The sequence below is a fragment of the Neltuma alba genome, unplaced genomic scaffold (assembly GCF_004799145.2).
Source record: "Neltuma alba isolate B1F8T4 unplaced genomic scaffold, ASM479914v2 tig00013342_pilon, whole genome shotgun sequence".
NCBI classification, from domain to species: domain Eukaryota; kingdom Viridiplantae; phylum Streptophyta; class Magnoliopsida; order Fabales; family Fabaceae; genus Neltuma; species Neltuma alba.
Window position 1 is genome coordinate 1 of NW_021637612.1, and position 21,643 is coordinate 21,643.

Genomic DNA, 21,643 nt, shown 5'->3' on the forward strand with positions numbered 1-21,643 from the left:
ACACAGCCATTCATTGTACGGGAGGCTATCCAGAATCTCATCCTCACTCTGCTTTTATCAGCCTCAGCCACACATCTTCCTCCTCTCGGACGCTTAATAAAATTAACGTCACATTATATTGAACCAGAAAATATTCACTCATTTCTGTTGATTTCTCTTCCCCCCACCACTACCACCCCCAGCTCCTTCGGAGCTTTCACTTCACATATCTCCACTTGCTGGGTGATGATCATGGCTTCGGCCACTCTCTCTCTAGCCAAACCAACTCTTCAGGGTCCACCACTTGTTGTTTCTTTCAAAATCCGATTCTTTTATCTCCCATGTTTATAAAAGCGGCAATGTTATTGCTGAAAATGAAACCTGTTTATGAGCCTGGCCTGTTTATGATCGGTGTTCATCTTTTGGTGCAGGGAAATGGAAAGGGCTTCTCGGAGTTCTCCGGCCTCGCAGCTCATCCGGCTACCTTCCTTTCTCCAAGAAATCCTCCGACGACTTCCATTCAGTCATGTGCTTCCAGACGTCTGCAGTAAGTACTCGCATGCCTCCAATGCCTCTTCATTAAATTCTCACCTATGTCGATGCGATTTACCCACTTTACTTGTACTTGGTTTCTTGGCATCTGTGAGGATCCAAGAATCTCTTTATGGATAATGTATAACTCTCAAAGTACAAACTAATATAAGAGAATATTTTAGCAGGTTCATATGCTTGTGTGTCGTGTTTTTCTTGATACTTGATATAACGATAATTAAACAATCACGGATCATAAAATTGCTTGCACGACGATAATGTGTATATGAATCTGCCCCCAAGAACACACCCTGCATATAGTACATGAGCATATATATCTCTGTACGTATGTATTTGGCTAGGCATTTCTTCATATAAATATATGAAAGAGAGAAGAATGAGACTACAAAATGATAGAGTTATAGAGATTATGATGAGGGTGTGCTAGAGTGGAAGTGAAAAAAGAATGAATGGTATAGTAACTATGGAGAAATGTGATGTGAAGGTTAAAAGCAGTGGAGGGTACAGGAAAGGAGTAGCGGAAGCAAAACTGAAGGTGGCCATTAACGGGTTTGGAAGGATCGGCAGAAACTTCTTGAGATGCTGGCACGGTCGCAAGGACTCTCCTCTCGACGTCATCGCCATCAACGACACCGGAGGTGTCAAGCAGGCCTCTCACCTCCTCAAGTACGACTCCACCCTCGGAATCTTCGAGGCCGACGTCAAACCCGCCGGCGACACCGCCATCTCCGTCGACGGAAAGATCATCCAGGTCGTCTCCAACCGCAACCCCGCCAACCTGCCCTGGAAGTAATAATAATCACATCAACATCTCCCTCCTCGATAATAACATCTTCTATATTCAACAAATTAAACTGCTGTATTTGAATCGCAGGGACATGGGGATTGACTTGGTGATTGAAGGAACTGGAGTGTTCGTGGACAGAGAAGGAGCAGGGAAGCACATTCAAGCTGGAGCCAAGAAGGTTCTCATTACAGCTCCAGGCAAAGGTGACATCCCTACCTACGTGGTCGGTGTCAATGAAGGCGATTACAGCCCCGACGAAGCAATCATCAGCAACGCTTCTTGCACCACCAACTGTCTCGCCCCTTTCGTCAAGGTCCTTGATCAGAAATTCGGTAATTATCGTCTCCTGCCTCCTCCTTCAAATTCAACTCCGTCGTCGCCATGAGAATTTCTATCATCACCAACCCCTTGTGTCTTCTTGTTTGACAGGAATCATCAAGGGTACCATGACTACTACTCACTCCTACACCGGAGACCAGAGGCTGCTCGACGCCAGCCACCGTGACCTGAGGAGAGCCAGAGCCGCCGCATTGAACATTGTGCCAACTTCAACTGGAGCTGCGAAGGCGGTGGCCCTTGTGCTGCCAAGTCTTAAAGGGAAGCTGAACGGTATTGCCCTGCGTGTGCCCACACCAAATGTGTCAGTGGTGGACCTTGTGGTTCAGGTTTCAAAGAAGACTTTTGCAGAAGAAGTGAACGCTGCTTTCAGAGAGAGTGCCGACAAGGAGCTGAAAGGGATCTTGTCAGTGTGCGATGAGCCGCTTGTGTCGGTGGACTTCAGGTGCACCGACGTGTCGTCCACCGTGGACTCGTCGTTGACGATGGTGATGGGAGATGACATGGTGAAGGTGATCGCTTGGTATGACAACGAATGGGGTTACTCCCAAAGGGTTGTGGATTTGGCTGACATTGTTGCCAACAAATGGAAGTGATGAGCCTCTCCCTCGACCATCTTCAGACCTGGGCCGTTTTTATTTTTGTATGATTACAACATTTCTTGCTTCTTTTTTTTCCCCTTCAATTTTCTTACTAAAACCTGTACCCAGAAATAGAACCTCCAATTTTCTCTCGCCTCCTTATTCTGTAATAAAATTCTTCTCGCCTTGAATTCTGAATGTTCATGCCATGCCAGGAGTAGGAGCTTTTCTTCCTTGTTCTGTTAGCTTTGGCTTAAAACAATGGCATGGAAAATGTACACTCAACTGGTCCCTTGTTTTCATGAATATGAGTGACCCAATTTACTATCTCTCAGTAACCTGCCATTGACTCCGTTTGGCCAACAGCTTGAGTTAAAAGACTGGGATATATCGTCAGCTTTGAAACCCAATCCAGAACCCAGTTCAAGCAAAGTTCACTCAGAGATGATCGAAACGATCTGTTTTCATAATGTGATTTGTTAGCAAAAAAGACAAAAAGAAAGAAAAAAATTGAAACGAAATTTGCGCACCAGGGAAAGGCAAACCTGAACAAAGAGAAGAAAGCAACTTATAAGTCGGGCATACTTTTAGTAGTTGTCATCTTCAGCAGAACATCAAAAAGTGTATTATTTACAAATAAATTATGAATAGAAAATTTTTTAATTGATGTATAAGAATATTATAATAGAATATTCTAACTCAAGTTGCAAATGTAAGGGTGGAGTAGATGGAAATATGGTTGTGCAAAAACCAGTGATTCAGTATGGTCTGGTCTAACTTGAACAAACTTGGTATAATCTGGTACAGAAAAAAATTTGCCCGAAATAAGATTGGATTAGACTAGACCAGACTAGTCTTATCAGGCTGGACTGGACTAGGGATGACCCCTCAAACTAGGTGGTCCAATCCAGTCTAGCCTTTTTCTTTTTTAATTTTTAACTATTATTTATATAATGTTAATTTGTTTTAATTCTTTCATATAAGTTTTTTATCTATTCAAATAATCAAGATTTACCTATTAACTTCCTAAGTAATGAGCATGTGTATACATTTTCTATAATATAAGATCTATATTAATGAGGATTAATAAATAAAACATGACATTATTGAGAAATTGAAAGGGAATGATCAAATTTGATAAAGTTTGGATTAAAATAAGTGTAAAATTTTATATAGTAAGTTGCAATATTGCCTCTCATTTAAAATAAATAAATAAATTGTGATCCTACATTGGTCCAGACAGTCTAATAGACTAAGTCCAATACCAACCCGATCCAACCCGACATTGGATTCGTACTGGACTGGATGTCTGGACTAGATATTGGGTTGTTTTTTTTAGCTCGAGGTTTTTACTGGACCACACATCAGATGAATAACCAACCCGGTCTACTCTAGTCCATGCACACCTAGATAGAGATGAATGGTTCAAATCTTCCTAATATATATATTAAAAAAAAAGAATAAAATATATTCCTAAGTTTACTCATAACAAAAACAGAGTAATTTGTGTTGGACTTAAAATCATGGCGGTTTCGATGAACAAGTACACAGAAAACAGAGAAGATCGCAGCATCCTGACAAAACGGGCAGGCTATGTGAGTGTACAAATGATCATAAATATATAAGCATATATATGATAAAATGCAAAGCAAACCAGAGAATTAGTGAATTATAGAGATATTGATGGATATGAAGATTGGATGCATAATCAATTAATAGGAAGAGAGGTGTTTGGAAAAGAGACAGTGACGAGAGATCCAAACAAACATGCCCACATTCTCTGTTCACCCAATACAAGGCCAACCCATTTACATTGACAGCAACTTCGTCCCACAAAAAGTTGCTCATTCAAATAACTTTCTGTGGGATCAATAACTTATTCCTATATGTATCAGTATAAGTTCCTCATTGAAACGACTCCATCTGCTTCGAACTAACCTTCAGGTTTTGCTACTATTCGTAGTTTTCTTAATGAGAGGGGGGGGGGGGATGGTTTGAAGCAGAGGAATATGTTGTGATCTCAGTATCTCACTTCTGCTCTGTCTTTCTACGTCTCACGCCCCTGCCTTCAAATTTACTCAAACCCAAGATAGGCCCGACTGGCAATTTGGTATCGCCCGCCTTCTGCTCTCTCTTTCGCTTCATTTTCATTCTTTCCTTGTTTTTTTTTTTTTTAAAATTTAATCCAACATGCATGCATACATATATACACAGATTTGGTTGAAACAGTATTTCGAACCTAAGAAGACCGACTGGCAATAAACAATGATATGACAATATGAAAAACACCATTTGAGCCTAGAAAAACGTTCGAGGTTAAAACGCACTGTTTACGTATTTTTATTGACCACCTATATGTTTTATCATTGCCCCTTTTCACCCAGACGAAACAAAGTCAAAAAGATATGGGCACCCACCAGGATTATGGAGTCAGATGTTGATGCCCCATGCCTGATTTTCCCCATCACAAATCACGCATAAAGAAAGGTGAATACCAATATGTAACGTGCTTCAAATTCCACCACACTCATTTTTAAGTCTGATAAACAATCTTGTTAAAAACGTTCTCTTTTTCATTCTGCTCAAATTTAAACTTCGCAGGTGTTTATGTGGAAGGCTAAACCAAACGAGTAAATGAGGCCGGGTCTTGTTTACTTTTAACTTGCCTTCTTTTACTCCCAATCCCCTACGTGTCACAGGGCTACTTTGTTGATGATGATAACGCCGACGACCTAGTCAGCAAGTCCTACACTCTTGTCTCGTGTCTGTTATCGTCCTTTCACAATTTGGCCCAAAAATTCTCTCATGCCCCGCAGCTTCAATACAGCTCACGTTCGTAGTGCTGGGTGGAGCCATTGTTTACATATTCACCGTACAACTCCTTTAAATTTGGTTCTGTTTTCAAAAGCATCGCTTTCTACTTTTACCCTCTTTCCAATCCCTGTCGGTCACGTTGTCATTTCTGGGGCCGGCGGATCAGAATACTTATCTCTGCGTCCCAACTGGGGCTTGGGTACAGGTTATTATTTAAAAAATACAGGACACGTACGTCCAAGTAAAAGGTAGCACTACTGTATCGATTAAGAATAATTCACCGGAGGTAGTTTCACACTTACACGCATACACACAGTTCAGTGTTGAGATACCCGAAGCCAGAGGCTCCTAGGCCTCTGTTCTCAACCACCGATCCCTCGGAACAAATATACTGTGACATAAATAATTATATATCCATGACCGACACGGGAAGAACCTGTCCCTTATGAGACTTGTTGTAAATAAGAATGTAATGTGGTACTAGGAATAGATGATGTTGGAGTTTGAATTTAAATGTCGCGGTCTCTGGCGCATTCCGGAGGGACTTGTGGGTAACGCTTGCGATCGGTGCAGTAGTTGTAAATGGTGTATTTGCTGCGAACCCACCTAAGCCGTCGCCATTGAGCGGCGTCGAGGTCGCGGAACTCGGCCTGATCCCACCATCGTTTGCCCTGAGAGGCACAGAACTTGGCCTCCACGGAGGCCTCGCACCCGTCGATGTGGAAGCCCTTGTAGGTGGCTATGAACGGAGCTTTGGACCAGTCCGTCTTCTCCAACCCACCCCTTGTGGCCCAGTCGTCTGCATTCCACAGGCTGTTGTATATCTTCATGGGTTGGTTAAAGGGGTATTTCACTCGCAAGTCATGGCTGTTCTTGAATACCCTGATTGGCACATCATCTACGAAGAACCTGCACGAGCATTTTCATCTCTGTCATTCAATATTTCTTGTTGATGTTTTTTTGGGGGAAGGGTATGTGAAGTACTCACACTATCTGATACATGTTCCAGAGAACAGAGTATCTGTGGTATTCTTTGGAGGGATCAAACCAGAGGTAGATTCTCTGTTCTCTGTTACCCTGGCCGCCGGTGAACACGTTCGTTTGCAAAATGTACGGCTGGCCTGTTCTGTTACCCAAGAACTCAAAGTCTATTTCATCGTGCTCGGAGTTTTGGGAAGACAGCTGCACATTTCCATTCACAAGAAAAAGTCACGCAAACATGTTGCGAACCAAGAAAACACAGCACATGAACTAGGGAGTATAGGGGGGAAAATTGAAACTTGAACAGCTTCTTACATAGAAAGCAGTGACAGTGCCCGCAGAATCCCCAGGAACCATCTTGATAAACATGCTGAAGTGTCCAAACAAGTAGGATCCTTTGGACTGGAAGCCAGTGCCTGCTCAAAATGGTAGCTCAGCGATGAACAGGTTCGTTGCAGAAAGAAAGAAAAATAAACGAATGAAGATGGGAAGGTGAGGAGGAAAGTACCAGTGTACTTATCGAGATAAAGTTGAACCTCGGAACCTCCATTGAGGTACTTGATGTGATCAAAAGCCCAGGTAGGGTTGTAGTTGCGGCCAAAGGGGACGTCAACGGGCCTCCTAGGGACACCGCCGAGGGCGGCGGAGGAGAGCGAAGCCAAAATGAGAGAGAGAGTCCAGAGAGCAGAAGCCATTGAGAAGTAAGGAATGAATGAATGGTGAAGAAGACTAGAGGGTATATATAGAGGCAGGAAGCAAAGGCAGAACCATGGCATTCCCAGTTGGGCCCTTCATTCTCTCTCACTCACTTTTGTTCAAAATCCTTTGAAATTTTTGGTGGAAGAAGCGACTTAGAATCTGCATTTGAGAAGCCACCACGCGGTTTCCTTTTGATTGCTTATCCCATTCCCATTGTCCATTATTATTACCTGATCTACAGACATGTAAAACACCTGTAAAAGGAGACTAAACAAATCTTTTAGCATATGTTTACTTTATATATATATATATATATATATATCATTCTCTATTTCTCTTCCCTTTAAATATAGAAATTCACTCATGTCTTGTCCTAGACTATTCAATGAACTGTGAGTTGTGAGGCATACAAACGAAAAAGGAAAAGTGAAAAACGGAAGGCTTTCTGTTTACATCATTACAGCTTTGAAGTGTCTATGAAACGGTAATCATTTTCTTTGTCCTGCGGGCTTTCATTAATTACTGTTGTTATCATAATAATGTTTTCTGTTTAGTATTTAGTACATCATTAAAACTAAGAGTTTCTCCAAAACGTTCAATTATGATGTGTTTAATACGTTAATTTTGTTTTCCGATTCACTCCAGTGTCTTAATTATGCGCCTTGAGTGAAAACGGGTTACCATCATACCTTTCTTTAATGGTGAGCATCTTGAAAGAGGACTCCAGGCACTGTTATTTCAAGCCTAGCAAAATATTTTTCATAATATTTACATTGTTACAAAATTACTTTTGACCAGAAAAATCTCCAACGACGAAGATGAATAAGATCAATGTCAGTACACATATTAAAAATGAGCAGTGATCACATAATTCGTAACTCATAAATAATCCGTATATGGTAAAAAGCATGTCCAACTTGCATCAATACTTTTATTCTACAATTTATAAACTACTACTTCCGTTCTTAATGTAAGAACCAGTTGACTAATTTGAATAGATTAAGAAAACTAGTTAAATTAGTTATTTGTAATAGATATGTGTTGTGTTTTTTCAAATATTTTTGCTAATCAAGTATATTGACTGGAACTACTATTATTATAAGGAACTATTTTAAAAAAATAAATAAATATGAGAGACAAAATGAATTAGGGTCTTATATTTAAAATCAAAATAAAAGTCAAATAAATTTTTATATTAAGGATCGGAATCCTAAATATAAAAATTAATTTACAGTAAAACACTCACATTGATCTCTCAGCAAATGAACATGCCAGTCATTATGTACAATAACGTGCTGAGAAATCCCTTTTCTTTCACCCAAAAAAAAAAAAATAACGTACTGAGAATTACGTGTTTGCTAAGCATATCACATCAAGCATCCTGAAAAAGAGAAAAAAAAATCAATCTACCACTTCCTAATTCTCTGTTTTGATTCGCTTTAAAAGGCAGCAAGTGAACCTACATGTTATCGTTTCCAGAAGTGAGAACATGACAGGTAATTCTTTTTTTTTTTTTTTTTGGGGGTTTTGGGGGGGGGGAGTTCATGGTCAATATTTTCAATTAAAACGTAACGTAATAATAACATAGCAAGTACGTAAGTTTTCAGATAATCATGCTTTTACTGAGTGTGAGTTCCTGTATCATAATTTAACTTAATTGACAAAAAAACTTATTAAAAGTAAAAAAAATAATTATAAAGTGAATTTAAATGCATCTAATGATGATAAAGATGGGACCAAAGTGTCTATGGTTACAGGCACAGCATCCCATGGGAGGTTTTTGGTCCGTTAGGTTGACGAACCAACCACCAATTTCAAGATTCGAATGCCAATTTCCCAACTTGGCATCTTCCATACCCAATAATTAATCCCATTCCGTGCTTTAACCTCCCACTCTAATTACCCCATTATCGTATATATAATCATGCCACATGCATAATTATTCTTTCCTCATAATCAAATAGCTTCCACGTATCCTTAATATTCTTGGGGTTTTTTTTTTTTGCATGCCCGAATCATCTGTTCTTGATTTCTCGAATCATTACTACAACAACACCATATATAAAACATCTAATTACTCCAAGCAAATCTGATCACTGGTGATATATAGTTGATGAATGAATTGAGAACTGGGATTATTGTGTGAGGAAAGACAGAAACACGGCATGTGAGGCGAGTGAGTTTGAGGAACAAGGGAAGGTCGTGTGATTTGATATTAAGATAAGCAGCGTTTTAGAAATAAATGGATAGGATTATTGGGGAGGGACTGATAATTTTAGCATTATTGGCTGGTTTGTACAGCTAGAAATACAACCCTTTGAGAATGGCCTCTTGATTGGTTCGGACCAAGAATCAAATAAATGCTCACCACCTTTGGGAGATTGTATGCAGTCATAAAACTTAGCAATGTAATCTGTACGTAAGTCCAATCAAAATCTTCTCTAGCTGTCTTATATATGAGCTCCAATTTTGAAAAATGCACGTTTTGGGGCTGGAGGAAAAAGCTGAGAATTGGAGACAAACATAACATGCGATGTATTGCACCTGAAGATCACTTAGGTCAGATGAATGCCCTCCTCTTAATTTCTGACGATACACCCTACCAGAAACTCCACCATTCACTCGCAAGTCCAATAATTGATACAGATCAAATTGAGTTTGACTTCAAGCTGAGCCTAACGCTACCTTCGTGTCTTGTTATAAGAACTTGTTTGATTTTTAATTTGATCATAAATATAAGACCTCAATCTACTTTATCTTTTATATTTATTCATTTTTTCAAAATAGTCTTTATAATAGTTGCATGTGTTAAATGTTTTATTAAATAGTAATTTTAGCTAATATGCAAGATTAGCAAAGGTATTTTAGGAAAGATCATACCTATTTATAACAAATAGCTAACTTAATTAATTTTTTTAATCTTCTCAAATTAATTAACTAGATCTTAATGACAGAAAAATAGTATATACACATGGAATAAACACAAAGAAAGTGGCAGTAGATAGGGAGAAGTGGACTGTTATTGGGGAAGCTTTAATAAGATGGATTATAAATTTAGGAAGAAGATAACTTTATGTTACGTCAAAAGCAATTAAGAAACAGATAATATGACAATATGGATGGGGGGACTGGAAGACTGAATATGAAGTGGGGATTAGCTGGCCTTGATTAACATTCAACAGAGCATGCACAGCACAGCTTTAACTAGTTTGCTGAATGATATATATATATATATATATATATATATATATATATATATAAGTGTAATTTCACAATTATTGAGTTTGGTATGTTACATTATGTCCAGTTCAACATTTAATGTTCTCTCAGTTTCCAGTTCCAGCGCGCCACCACATCTGCAAGATAACACTACATCATCATGCGTGTTTACTGCTAATGAGATTTCTTATACTTACTTGATTTACTCTAAAAGTTTCTTATGTTTCTCAGAAATTCAAATTCTTCAAAAGAAGAGTAATTGAACCAGACAGTTTCATATGGTAGATTATGTGCTAAATTGAAGATAGAAAATGAGGTGATTTTTATTGGAAAAAGAAAAGAAATCCCGAGTGGGTGAAAGATAAAGTCAACACGTCATTGTCGACTCAACTCATCGTACATTTAAAATGATTTTTTTTTAATAAAAAATTTCATCTCAAAACTTCCTTCATTCTTGTTTGCCCCGACCAGGATTCATTTTCATCCCCCGAGTTCCATTTGAATGACTTCAGAGCCTGTTTGGGAGAGGGAAAGAGAATGAGCAGATTTTCTTTTTTATTATGAAATTTACAAATTGTTTATTTCAAAAGATCATTAATAATAATTACTTATTGTTTCATTTAGAATCGAGGCGTTTGAATGGTAAATATTCATAGTTTGACTGATATATGAATAGTAAATACAAATAGTGATAAAATACTCCTCCAATCTTAAATGTAAGACCTTATACTAGTATGTATAATAACCTTATATTTAAGACCGGAGGAGGATAAAATACCTTAATAATTAATTTATGAATTTCATCTTTGAATACAATTCTCCCGCTTAAAAAATTAGCAATGCCCAATGGTGCCTAGCGGCGGACTATGTGGAGATGTCTCATTTGCTCATAAATTCTATTTAGTTTAACATACCATTATTTACATCGTATTAAATGAAAACTGTGCGACGATATTTATAATTTATGTTAACAATCAATGTTTTCAAAAGAATAATATTCTTTATTTAAAAAGATTCCGAGCATGAACGACATTTACTTGCAACCAAAAAGCATAACTGTAACCGTATTTGCTTTCACTGAGCAATCGCCAATGTTCATACTGTACTGTCTACAACAGGAGAAAAAAAATTCAAATACTATATAACTAAAAAAATAAATAAATGAATGAAAATTGGGAAGAAAAAAAAAAGAGGAAAGAGAAGACCCATAATCTCTGATCTCTCCCTCTCTTCCCTCCACTTCTCCTTCTCCACCAACTCTCTCATCCAATATATAGAACAGAAATATACACAGAACTCATCCCAATTGAGTAAATTATCTTCTGATCCTTGAAAGATAGTATGCCATTTCTCAATCGAATCACGGTATGCTTTGAACCCAGCACTGTAGAATAAAATTGCAGTAAATATTGAGATCATCAACAATTCAATTGATGAATCCAAAAATTCAGGGGATGAACTGAAAAAAAGCTTTTATCTTTCAAGGACCAAAATAATTTTTTTACTCCTACACATGTCCAAAATGGTTTTATCAATGTGACGAACCGAACTCTCCTAGAATAGCCAGTGCTTTCTCCTTGGTTTATGCTGGATCGGTGCATCTACATTGAAGATGATAAAACAAATAGTCAATTCATAAAGTCGTGTTCAGTATTCCGACCAAAAAAGCCACTTTTGGGAATTTACGGCGAACCAACCTCGAATTTCGTATAGCGAATTGTAATGAACCTCAGACCAGAAGCTCAACCACAACTCTGCATCATTAAAATATGAAAAGAATGCTCTCATCAACGCATTTTTTCATAATCTGAATTGCTAACAAAATATCCTTTTGCATCGATTCATGTTTAACTGAACAAGTGTTTTGACCATGGTGATGAGTAATAATAGTCTTACCACGCTTTGGCGCTTGGTACTGTGGCGTAATTTCAATGAAACAAGTGTCTCTGAATGATGTTAAAAGGCATATCTTCGCTGCAAACTAAATTACAAACAAGCCAGGTTATATTACATTCTAACAGCTAACGGTAATACACAGCAAATCAAGGAAGAAAAATAGCTGAAATTCAATTGCTTTATAGCGCATATGTATATGCTCTCCACCAATTTCCAGATGCGGAACTTGGATCACAACACAAATGATCTAGTATAATATAGCATATCAAGTTATAGATGACTCCACCCTAAAGAGAAGAGGATAATACAAACGCAAATAGAAAAGGAAAAGGGGAATTTTGAACATAACGCAGATCACGATTTAATGATGTAAAATGCAAATTCATTATACTCTTTAGTTATTATTAGGGGCAGTGAATGATAAAGTAAACGTACCCTATATATAAATATATATTTTTGCAAAAAGCATACAAGCACATGTCCAAGCATATGTAAAGGGTAAATTTATCATTCTACCTAGTCACTACCAGTGACAGCAAATGATAAGATACAATGCGAAAACAATAGTTACATTCACTACGCATGTGTGAGTCATCACCATCTCCCAGCTGATCGGTAATAATCATCATTCCCATTATGATTATTATAAAAACATTAACCTATCAGTAATAAACAACTCGGAACAAAGTATTAACTGATTTTGCCGCATTCCATAGAAGAATTGAACTTTCATCTCAGTTAAAACAGCAGTGTATGGATAAAATGAAAAAGAAAGAAACAAACACTAATCAATTTACCGAATCCCACAGAAGGAAAGAGCTTATTTGAAAACAGCGTAACACACCTTATCAGCAGCTGCCTGTAAGGTAACATGGTCCCCCCATTCTCCAGATCTGTCATGAGAAAGATAAATGGAGAATGGTGTAAGTTTCACATCAGCAAACGCAAGGAAAAAAAAAATTTGAAGAACCGATAAAGGCAATGGCTCAATGAATATATAATGGTATCAATAAAAATTTGTCTGAAAGACACATACTTTGCCATTTTCTTGTAATATCGTTTGTACTTCATGGGGACATAGCATTCATACAAGGAGCGATGGTCTTTGAGCTGGCAAAGAGAAATTTTGGGCAAATAAGCATTTCAAATTGTCTAGGTATCATTTTAACAGAACTATCAAATTCCATGCTTATCTACCTAAGGCAAGAGACAATTTGTATGATCACAACATATAAACAATTTGTATTTGGTTTATCAATGTATGTTATCTCTTTTATTTCCCTCTCTTATATGTTCAGTTAAGATAAGCATCCTTCACATGCATATTAAACGTGTCTTGGGTTTATCAATGTATGTTATCTCTTTTATTTGCCTCCCTTCTATGTTCAGTTAAGACAAGCATCCTTTACAAACATATTAAACGTATCTTGGACACTTAAAAGAATCAAACTCGAATTATGCCCCCTATCTGGAGGATGCAATCACCAATTAAAACTCACTCATGTATAGATAAATTTCAACCGTTAATTTAGTTAAAAAAAATCGTAACCCAAGAAAACCAGATGTCCTCATAGCCAGTAACATGTATTTGGCTAGTGCTTTCTGAGTGGACATACCTGTTTCACAATCTCTTTCCGAACATTCTTGTGGTATTCAGGTGACCTATACAGCTGTTCTGAAAGTGCACGAAACTGCAAGATTGGGAGAACAGTTAATAAATGTTCTAAGCAGATAATTTTAGAAAATTGTTGCCACAAATAATACCTGACAATTTCCATCTCCAGAAACTTTGACTTCACATAGACCATACATGTTCAACCTATAAAAGTCAAGAGAGACGGGTTTAGTACCTCCAATCAAGAGTAAATATACAGCAGGAATGGGTTTATAACATTGTACTAGCTGATCCCTCATTATTTGTGTCAATACATCATTAGATTGAGCAATTTTCATTTGAATGCCCACTTTATATACATATAGTTTCTAAATCTCTCGATATAAAGAAGAAAACGCACTACTTGTTCGACCACTGATGTATTTAATCATGCATGACGACCACTTGCTCATTACTATTTCAGCCATCTTTTATCAGACTTTGAAGCTTTATAATATTCCCTGTCAAGAAATAGCTGAAATACACAGCTGCAAAGTGGCATACCTCTGAAGAAGGCGCTGGTGATCCATACTAGCATCATTTGTGTCAGGTATGAAGGAATTAATCCGGGGCACATGCTGAAATTTTAGTCAAGCACAAAATTTCAGACAAATTTCTCTTCCACCTCCTTTTAAAAAAGGTCAATAATCTCTCCTCCATAGTCATTACTTGACAACTATAAAGAAAGTTCACTTTTCTTTGAGAGGACAGTGCAGAATACCATAACAAAGTCATTAAGAACCATATCCCAAAGCAGCAAGATAATAATAGAAAATATCAAGAATGCATGACAGATCATGATCCTCTAAAAGATTTAAATTACCCCCACTCAGCTGAATCTTAGCGATAGTTTTTCTTTTTGGCCTTTGAATTTATGTGTTAAGATATGCATAATTAGCATCATAGTTTACCTAACAGGCAATTGAGTGATTTGCGAAGAGGAGATTAAAACTGGAACCTAAATTAAGCATGACCATAGTATGACCAGAATTGGTGGAAAATTCAAGTAAAAGGCATTGTTAGATAATCTGGGCAATAACGGAGTTGTAAGAATTCTTACAGGAACGGGTGCCAGGTTGGAAAGGCGCCTACCAACTGCGCCATCTAATTTGGCATACTCTTCAGATAACATGACAGCAATCATGCGGTCATCCTCAATATCATGTTGACTACTGAGAGAAGTTGAACTCGAACTTTCACCGATATACTGAGTTCCGTTCATCATATCTTGGGATGGCAATAACCAAAAACTTTCAAGCAAAAGCCAACTTTACAATGATCCTGAGTTAATAAGCCTGCAACGATTGAAAGACCTTTGCCCATTAGAACTCTCCACAATCGTGGGTTTTTCCACACGGGAAATTTTAACATTAAGTCTTAATACAACACCACATACGAAAGAAGCACAGACTGTTTATTAAATTACATATATAAGAATATTTATCCAGAAGACTAGAAGAGTACTTTGAGAAAAGCGTTTTGCAATATCATGATGATGATGAACCAATTGTGACAGCGTAAATCACACAGGTCAGACAGCACCCAAAAGAAAAGAAACAGTAATTCTTTATGGTGAAACTAAATAGAACTCAACCTTCTAAGGTTACCAAACCTTTCATGACTGTAGATGATCATTTTCGTTTTTGACCTGAGCAGATATTCAAAGTAAACAACGCCACGACAGGTCAGGACCTAATATGACGATAACGTGCGCCCTGCACTGTAATGACTCATTTCAGCAATAATGCTGCAATGGACATTAAACGGAATTTGATATGACTGGTTGACTTTACGGTTTTGGAGAAAATGAATTCCAGGCTCATATGGAAAGAAAGTCAAAGGTCGAAACCCAATAGCTTTTCGAGTGATCAGAGGTGGGTTTACAAAAATGGCTGCTTGACTTGAAGCATAAAAATTAGAAAAACAAAATCAGATCTAAGCAATTGATTATTGCACAAGTAGGAGCTTTCTGCCCAACACCAAGAAAAATGAAAAATGAAGTGAAATGGCATGAATTCAATATCACGATTCACAGGAATCCAATTTTAGAGGACGAAGACGAGAAGCAAGAAAGCAAGCATTGATATCGATCAAATCAAGAACATCCAGGAATCAAGAGAACCCGATAACAACAGTGGCAATAGGAACAACACGAGACAAAAGAATAAGGAAAGAAGAAAACACCTGCAAGTCTGCTGCGATTGAGAAGCAAGAATGAAGAAGGAAGCGATGTGAGAGGATTAGACGGAGGAGGAAAGAATATGGGAAAGAAGAGATATTTTCAAACTCGCGTTTTAGGTGGGATAAAGCGTGGGCACATTATGCACTAAACCGGGGAGCTAATAATACCCAGCCGATTTTGTGAGAGTAATAATAAGGAATAGAAATGGACAACAAAATGGAAACGCCCCAACCCAAGTCGGAGAGAATTAAATATTGGAGCGACGTGGCTACCAATGGTTGGCGGTTGAAAGGATCTGGTTGAAATTCGCGGGTTTCCGAGTCAGACACAGGTTGTCGGGAGTTGGCGAGTCTCGACTCGGGGCGCGTAACGTCTCACCGGTTAGCGGGCCCCACCCTCGGATGTTTCCGTCAGAGAGAGGCCTCCCTGAACAAAAGCTTCCTAGCTGAGTCGCCTCTTCCCCCTCCGCTCGCAGGGGAAAAAAAAAAAAAAAAAATTCCTGAAAGCGTCTCTCTCTAATGTCTTTCCGGCTCTTACCCAATTCGATGTTTTCGTCTTCCTAAACCCAAACAGGTTTAACGATGGAGCTGAATTGAGCCGTTCCAAGGAACAGAATTTGGCGCGAGAAGGCGCCTCCTAGGGTTGCGATGGCTGAATAAGCACAGGGCAACGGATGGCCAGGATTGCGCAAAAACGGACAGTCGAGATGCAGTTAAGCTTCGCAGTTGACGTGGCGCGACTGGCTTCAAAATTTTTGGCGCAACGGCTTTGAGAAAAAGTGAAAAACAGTGGGTTTTGATTTTTTTTTTTTTAAATTTTTGGCGCTTATTGGGGGTTTAGGTAACAACATACGTAAGGGTAATTAACCTAACACGGGAATTTCTTGAATCACTTTAAACAGCCACACTTTCCGGTTTCAATTATATCTGCCTTTTCCCTAGCTTTGCAAAACGTTTCATTTTATTTACCCCGCAATTTACATGCATTTAAATTATATAAAATTCAGTATAATGATCTGGTATGTTTGGTACGACGGTCTTGATGAGAGAGAGATATAGACGCGTAAAATGGAGAAAAAAGAGGGTGATGCATTCAAACGGTCTATATAAAATGAGTCTGATTCAAGCATCTTACGTATATTAGTTAAAAGTTTGTTATAATATCACATGTGTACAATTTTTGTTTGAAACTCTTCATACATCTCCTTAAAAAGAGACAATATTATAATAAATTAGTTCCTTATAAAATTCAATTGTGTAGAATAAGAAAATAAAAACAAATATGACTGAACTCGATCGTTAATCTATTTCACAGGCCTAGGAGGATATGAAATGAAAATTGAGAGAAAATTACCTGGAGACGAAGCAGCTTCGGACTAATCCCAAAAGAAAAGGGAGGGACACAACACAGAAACGGCTCGTAAGTCGTATCTGTATTCTATTATTGGATTCCCCGCAAAATCGTTGTCGAGATCATATTTATTTTATTACCGGTGCAAAAGCAGTATGAATTTTATTTAGGAATCAGCCCCAACACATTTATCATACCCAGAAAAAAAAGACATATTTAAAAATTTTATCATTCTCCAGGCGCATCAAGATCCTTAGATCCGCGTCTAGTTAAAATTAAAATGAATAATAAATAAATAAACTAAATTATTATTTTTCTTCTTCTTTTTAAGAAAAAAGGAACTTCAGTGGAGGGAGCCGTTACTCCTTATCAAATGATTATGTTTGCTTCTAATTTTTTCTTTGGCCCCTTCCGCAGATGGATTTTCCTTTTCTTCCTCAATTCACAGCCAAGTTTCATGCTTGTGTTTGGTACAGTTATTACAAATTCCCAAAATCCATATGATATGAGAAATGTACATCTTACTTAGGATTTGGTTTTAGCGCTCTATACACGACTTTCATGGTAATGGATTTACAGAGCCAAACCACTATAATCACACCATCCCCAGCTGCTATGGCACTCCCAGTATATCTCCAACTGTTAACTGTTCATTCGTATAAAAGAAAGAAAGAACACGCCCACGAGACTTCTCAATTCTTCTCGTCTTCTACGGTATCAGCATCAGAACTCTTCGCATTATAACCCCTGCTTGTGGGTCTTCCTTATTCTGTAATCTGAGTTCTATCACAAACACCAACAGGAGCTTAACCCAATAACGATGATTTATATCTGGGTGACTCTAGAACTCATCCAACGTTATTCTTCAACATCTCCTCCTGCTGCCTCTTGATTGACTGTTGCTTCTGCAACATCATCTCCTTGCGGAACCTCTTGATGAACAAATCCGCCACATGGTCAATTTCGTCCTCCAGTTTGAATTCTTCCCCTGCCTCCTCCTTCGAATTCTTCACCATATCAATAACAGAGCCTCCGAAATCCTCCGAGTCAAACAGAGTATGGGTCAAATCCGGGTACTTCTCATCCTCCTCTTCCTCCTCGTACCTATAGCAGCTTTCATACCCATCCTCACTTCTCCCCTCCACCAAGTTCGTCTCCATGGGACTGGGAATAGCCTCGTAGCAGTGGTCATTGTCGTCATGGATCGCCATGGCCTTGCTCTGGTCTCTTCTACCCTCCAGAAAGCTGTCTTCTTTGGGATGGGAATGATGGCCCAGAACGGATTGCATTTTGTGGGAAATAGAGCTCATCAGAAACTTCTTATTCCTCAGCAATGAGAATATGATCAGTCGCGCCTTGATGGCGTTTGTCTTCGTCTTCAGAGCCAAGGCTTTGGACTTTGCCATTGACTTCAGAGTAGCTATGATCTGCTTCAACAACACAGGTGCTCTGTTCTTCATCTGTTCCCCCCTGTAAAAACTGCACACCCACAGTTTGCAATACAGTTTATGAAGTAACCCAAGTGGAAACAAGCAGACCAATATGGGATTTTGCGGCTAGATTTGCAGATCGCTGTCAAAAAGTTTTATGTGGGAACTCTTTTGTGTGCGAATGATTGATCGATGGATGAAGAAGGAGAGGTTAAGAAATATCAAGAGGGATGGTTTGTACTGAGCTTGTACTTTGCTGGTGTAAAGCAGTGATTTGGCATGAAACACTACAGGGTGGGCAAATGGGCTTTTATAGGGAGGGCGAGAAATAATGTAAGCGAAGGAAGATTGGTGGCTAAGGAAAGGGGGTAGAGAGAGTGCTCGAAAAAGCAAAAAAGTGAAGGTGACAGGTGGCCTTTTTAAATTGGCCTTGGGAGTAATAATGGGGTGGTGGTGTACGAAGCCTTGGGGGTCATACAGCAATTTGCCTCTTCTTCAATTAAAAATTTGAGTATTTGATTTCATCAAAAGCAGAAATAGATATTGAGATGGCGCCTCTTGATAAAGGCAGACGAATTTTATTAGATCTTTAGCCATTTCCATTGGGCTCCTTCAATAATTTGAGCCCTGTTTCGTGGGGGAAGAGTGAAGACCTTTGAAGCTTTTGAGGAAGTGAGAAGAAGAAAGAAAAAATTGGTGGGCCTAACTCCATTATATGTTCCACAGCACAACTGCTGTTCAAATCTTGACCTTGAGGTTTCCTATTGTTTTAGGCTTAATGACTAAAATAACCATCTGCTTTTGACAATTACAGCTTCTTTCTCTCCATACTAAGATGGTACAAATGACATTGTGTCTTGGTCGATATGTCTGTTAGAGATTCTCTTTCGTTTGAAATAAGAATCTCATTTTTGCTGCTCTCTTAGACTATTCAGAAATTCTGGGCCACTCTTGCCGCAACAACCAAAATTTTAGGACTCGGTTGAAAACTTAACCCCTAAGGTTACATAATATCTCCACATTTTTCATTTTTCATTTGGATCCTACCTGCTTCTAAGTGTCCCCTTGCTGCTTGTTTTTTAGTGAGTCTTGTACCAAACAATAGTAGGATATTTCAGGGAATGGAATTGCAAGGCGCGCTTCTGCATTACTTGCCCACCAGTAATTAATAAATAAATATATCACTATATATATGCATATATACAATGAAACTTGTACATAAATAACTGCACATTATTTGCACATTATATCATTATCCATACAACGTTATACACTAACTTTACTCAGGCTCTGTGCAAGTTTAATAGAAGTGGATTCTGCTGGTACAAGTAAGGTGTTGTGCGCAGAACTTCTGTATGATTTTGTAATTCTCCCCAAAAACCCCACGTAAAAAGAGTTTTAATTAGGAAGAAATTATATATATTTATGTACTCCTCTAATCCTTAATATAGGACCCAATTCTTGAGTTGGTTTTGGTCCTAAATATAAGATCTATTTATCATATTTATCAATTTTCTCTAAATTACCCCTATGGATACTCTCTCAATCATAATCAAGTAGAAGAGGGAAATGAGGTATTAAAAAAGATGATTATGGTGTTTTGGGAAAAATGTGTCACTTTTTTTATAATGAACTAACTTACCTAACTTTCTTAATCTAATCAAATTAGTTAAATAGGTCTTATATTAAGAATGGAAGGAGTATATATATATATAAAAAAAGCAACCGGGCTACTTTATAAACGGCCAACTCCATTTTATAAAGCATGTATAATAATATAGGCATGCGTGCATGTTTCCCAACCACATGTGAATATTGGTCCCTCCCCAAAACCTAATCTTTATTTTTCACCCAAAGGGCAACACGTAAATTGCAGTGGACGTGTTTCGCAACTCGATCCCAAGCACAAAATATGAAGCTGGCAAGCTGTGCGTTACCATATGTAGTTTGTGTAATAAAATAAGCAAACTTTTCCCATCCATACACACGCTTTTGAGAGCTTTACGCAGTTTCAAATATGGCAGCTAGGTAGCTAGGGTTTGATATGTTTGTATGAAGAATCAAAGAGAGAAGAGACGCGGGTGCTTTCTAAAAGTAACTAGAAAAACACATGCATCGATCTTCCCCTCTCCCCTCAACATTCTCATTTGACCTAATTAAAGCAGACGCACCACACCAGTCCTTTTTAATCAACTTTGTGGAGATCTCACGGGAAGGGTCTGGGTGGTGCAGTATTGTCTGTAAAGACCAACTTGGTTCATTAATTTAATCAGCCTTTGATTCTGGATATTTTCGAAGTAATAATAAACAATAAACAACGTATGTCGTGGAAAGCCTCGGCACTATATATGAAACGAACATAACGTTGAATTAATTCTCCAAATTAATCCAGTTTTCTGGTGCGTTTGGTAATCTTCTTTAGGATTTCCTCTGCTTTATTCTTATGTGGTGCTTTAGTAAATAAACTTGCACGCAGGAGTAAATCATGATCGATCGTTATAAAGATGGAATATAATATAATGTTGGGTTCTTTTTATATGATATCAGCTTCTTCCTGTGGTGAGAAGATATTGACAGCATATTGATTAAGATGAACTGATTATTATATAACTTTTTTGGAGCTTCTAAGCACGCAGCTTTCAATGTGTATAAACTCCTAGGCTGTAAAGATCAGTTCGGATAGTTAATTAATGGGAGGAAATTGTAAAAGTTTGTAGCAAAAAGTCTGAGAGCATTGAAGGAACAACAACGTTGAACGAAAGTTTCACCTCAAACGTTCACACAAGTACACATATGCAACATAATTTTAACTTTTGGTTTGCCGACCTAATTTAATTTCCTGCAGACGAGAACTGACTACGCTGATTTAAGCAATGAATCTTACTCTGCCAAAAATAAAAGATGAGATGTGATTCTATCTGCTCGGTTAATTCGGGTGGTTCCAGGCCAGTAATGTTTAAATGGTGAAAATTTCTTAACATAATTAAATAGCAGGCATGAAGTTATTTTTGGTTTATATGAGGATGTAAGTGCAGATTTAATAACTTGTTTTGGCTACTTGTATTTAGAACTATCAGTAAATTAAATAAATAGACGAGAGAATTTACAGAGAGAGTAAAAATTGGATAGGGACATAACTTTTTTTAACTTTAATTGGACGGTGGAGCAGGTTTACAGCGATTA

The 21,643-nt window shown here is 38.0% G+C and overlaps 4 protein-coding genes across 9 annotated transcripts; 1 reads left to right on the forward strand and 3 right to left on the reverse strand.

Moving 5' to 3' along the window:
* Positions 1–127: 127 nt before the first annotated feature.
* Positions 128–2,563, forward strand: LOC114736524 (glyceraldehyde-3-phosphate dehydrogenase A, chloroplastic-like; the record flags this gene model as incomplete). The annotated part of the gene is made up of 5 exons (XM_028924374.1): positions 128–275; positions 413–526; positions 1,016–1,320; positions 1,406–1,650; positions 1,748–2,563. Coding segments are annotated over 5 exons (1,315 nt in total), but the record flags the coding sequence as incomplete, so codon positions are not given.
* Positions 2,564–5,285: 2,722 nt separating this feature from the next.
* Positions 5,286–6,880, reverse strand: LOC114736520 (xyloglucan endotransglucosylase/hydrolase protein A). The gene is made up of 4 exons (XM_028924371.1): positions 6,539–6,880; positions 6,346–6,446; positions 6,038–6,231; positions 5,286–5,958 (listed from the first exon to the last, which is right to left on the reverse strand). Exons 1-4 carry the CDS (start codon positions 6,804–6,806, stop codon positions 5,559–5,561), a joined length of 963 nt encoding a protein of 320 aa, XP_028780204.1. The 5' UTR covers positions 6,807–6,880; the 3' UTR covers positions 5,286–5,558.
* A 4,145-nt stretch (positions 6,881–11,025) lies between these two features.
* Positions 11,026–15,816, reverse strand: LOC114736518 (OTU domain-containing protein DDB_G0284757). Of its 6 annotated transcripts, none has more exons than XM_028924370.1 (11): positions 15,683–15,815; positions 14,559–14,793; positions 14,003–14,076; positions 13,609–13,663; positions 13,461–13,535; positions 12,881–12,954; positions 12,689–12,737; positions 11,845–11,929; positions 11,646–11,702; positions 11,494–11,549; positions 11,026–11,332 (listed from the first exon to the last, which is right to left on the reverse strand). In XM_028924370.1, the coding sequence occupies exons 2-10, from the start codon at positions 14,721–14,723 to the stop codon at positions 11,503–11,505; spliced, it is 681 nt and encodes a 226-aa protein (XP_028780203.1). In that variant the 5' UTR covers positions 14,724–14,793; positions 15,683–15,815; the 3' UTR covers positions 11,026–11,332; positions 11,494–11,502. The 6 variants fall into 6 exon arrangements, with proteins under 6 accessions (XP_028780203.1, XP_028780202.1, XP_028780200.1 ...); XM_028924369.1 differs by having other exon boundaries at positions 11,460–11,549; XM_028924367.1 differs by adding an exon at positions 15,111–15,218 and having other exon boundaries at positions 11,259–11,549; positions 15,683–15,814.
* Positions 15,817–17,360: 1,544 nt separating this feature from the next.
* On the reverse strand, positions 17,361–18,607 carry LOC114736525 (uncharacterized). The gene has a single exon (XM_028924375.1). It carries the CDS (start codon positions 18,488–18,490, stop codon positions 17,879–17,881), a length of 612 nt encoding a protein of 203 aa, XP_028780208.1. The 5' UTR covers positions 18,491–18,607; the 3' UTR covers positions 17,361–17,878.
* Between the last annotated feature and the right edge of the window lie 3,036 nt (positions 18,608–21,643).

Excerpts from the sequence above, each read along its gene's own strand:
- LOC114736520 (XM_028924371.1), bottom strand. The coding sequence starts at position 6,806 with ATGCCATGGTTCTGCCTTTGCTTCCTGCCTCTATATATACCCTCTAGT. Across the intron at positions 6,447-6,538 it reads TTATCTCGATAAGTACACTG|GCACTGGCTTCCAGTCCAAA; the intron begins GTACTTTCCTCC and ends CATTTTGAGCAG. Across the intron at positions 5,959-6,037 it reads TGGAACATGTATCAGATAGT|GTTCTTCGTAGATGATGTGC; the intron begins GTGAGTACTTCA and ends ATGCTCGTGCAG.
- LOC114736518 (XM_028924370.1), bottom strand. The coding sequence starts at position 14,723 with ATGATGAACGGAACTCAGTATATCGGTGAAAGTTCGAGTTCAACTTCT. Across the intron at positions 13,664-14,002 it reads CACCAGCGCCTTCTTCAGAG|GTTGAACATGTATGGTCTAT; the intron begins GTATGCCACTTT and ends TGACTTTTATAG. Across the intron at positions 11,550-11,645 it reads TTCGCTATACGAAATTCGAG|ATGCACCGATCCAGCATAAA; the intron begins GTTGGTTCGCCG and ends TCTTCAATGTAG.
- LOC114736525 (XM_028924375.1), bottom strand. The coding sequence starts at position 18,490 with ATGAAGAACAGAGCACCTGTGTTGTTGAAGCAGATCATAGCTACTCTG.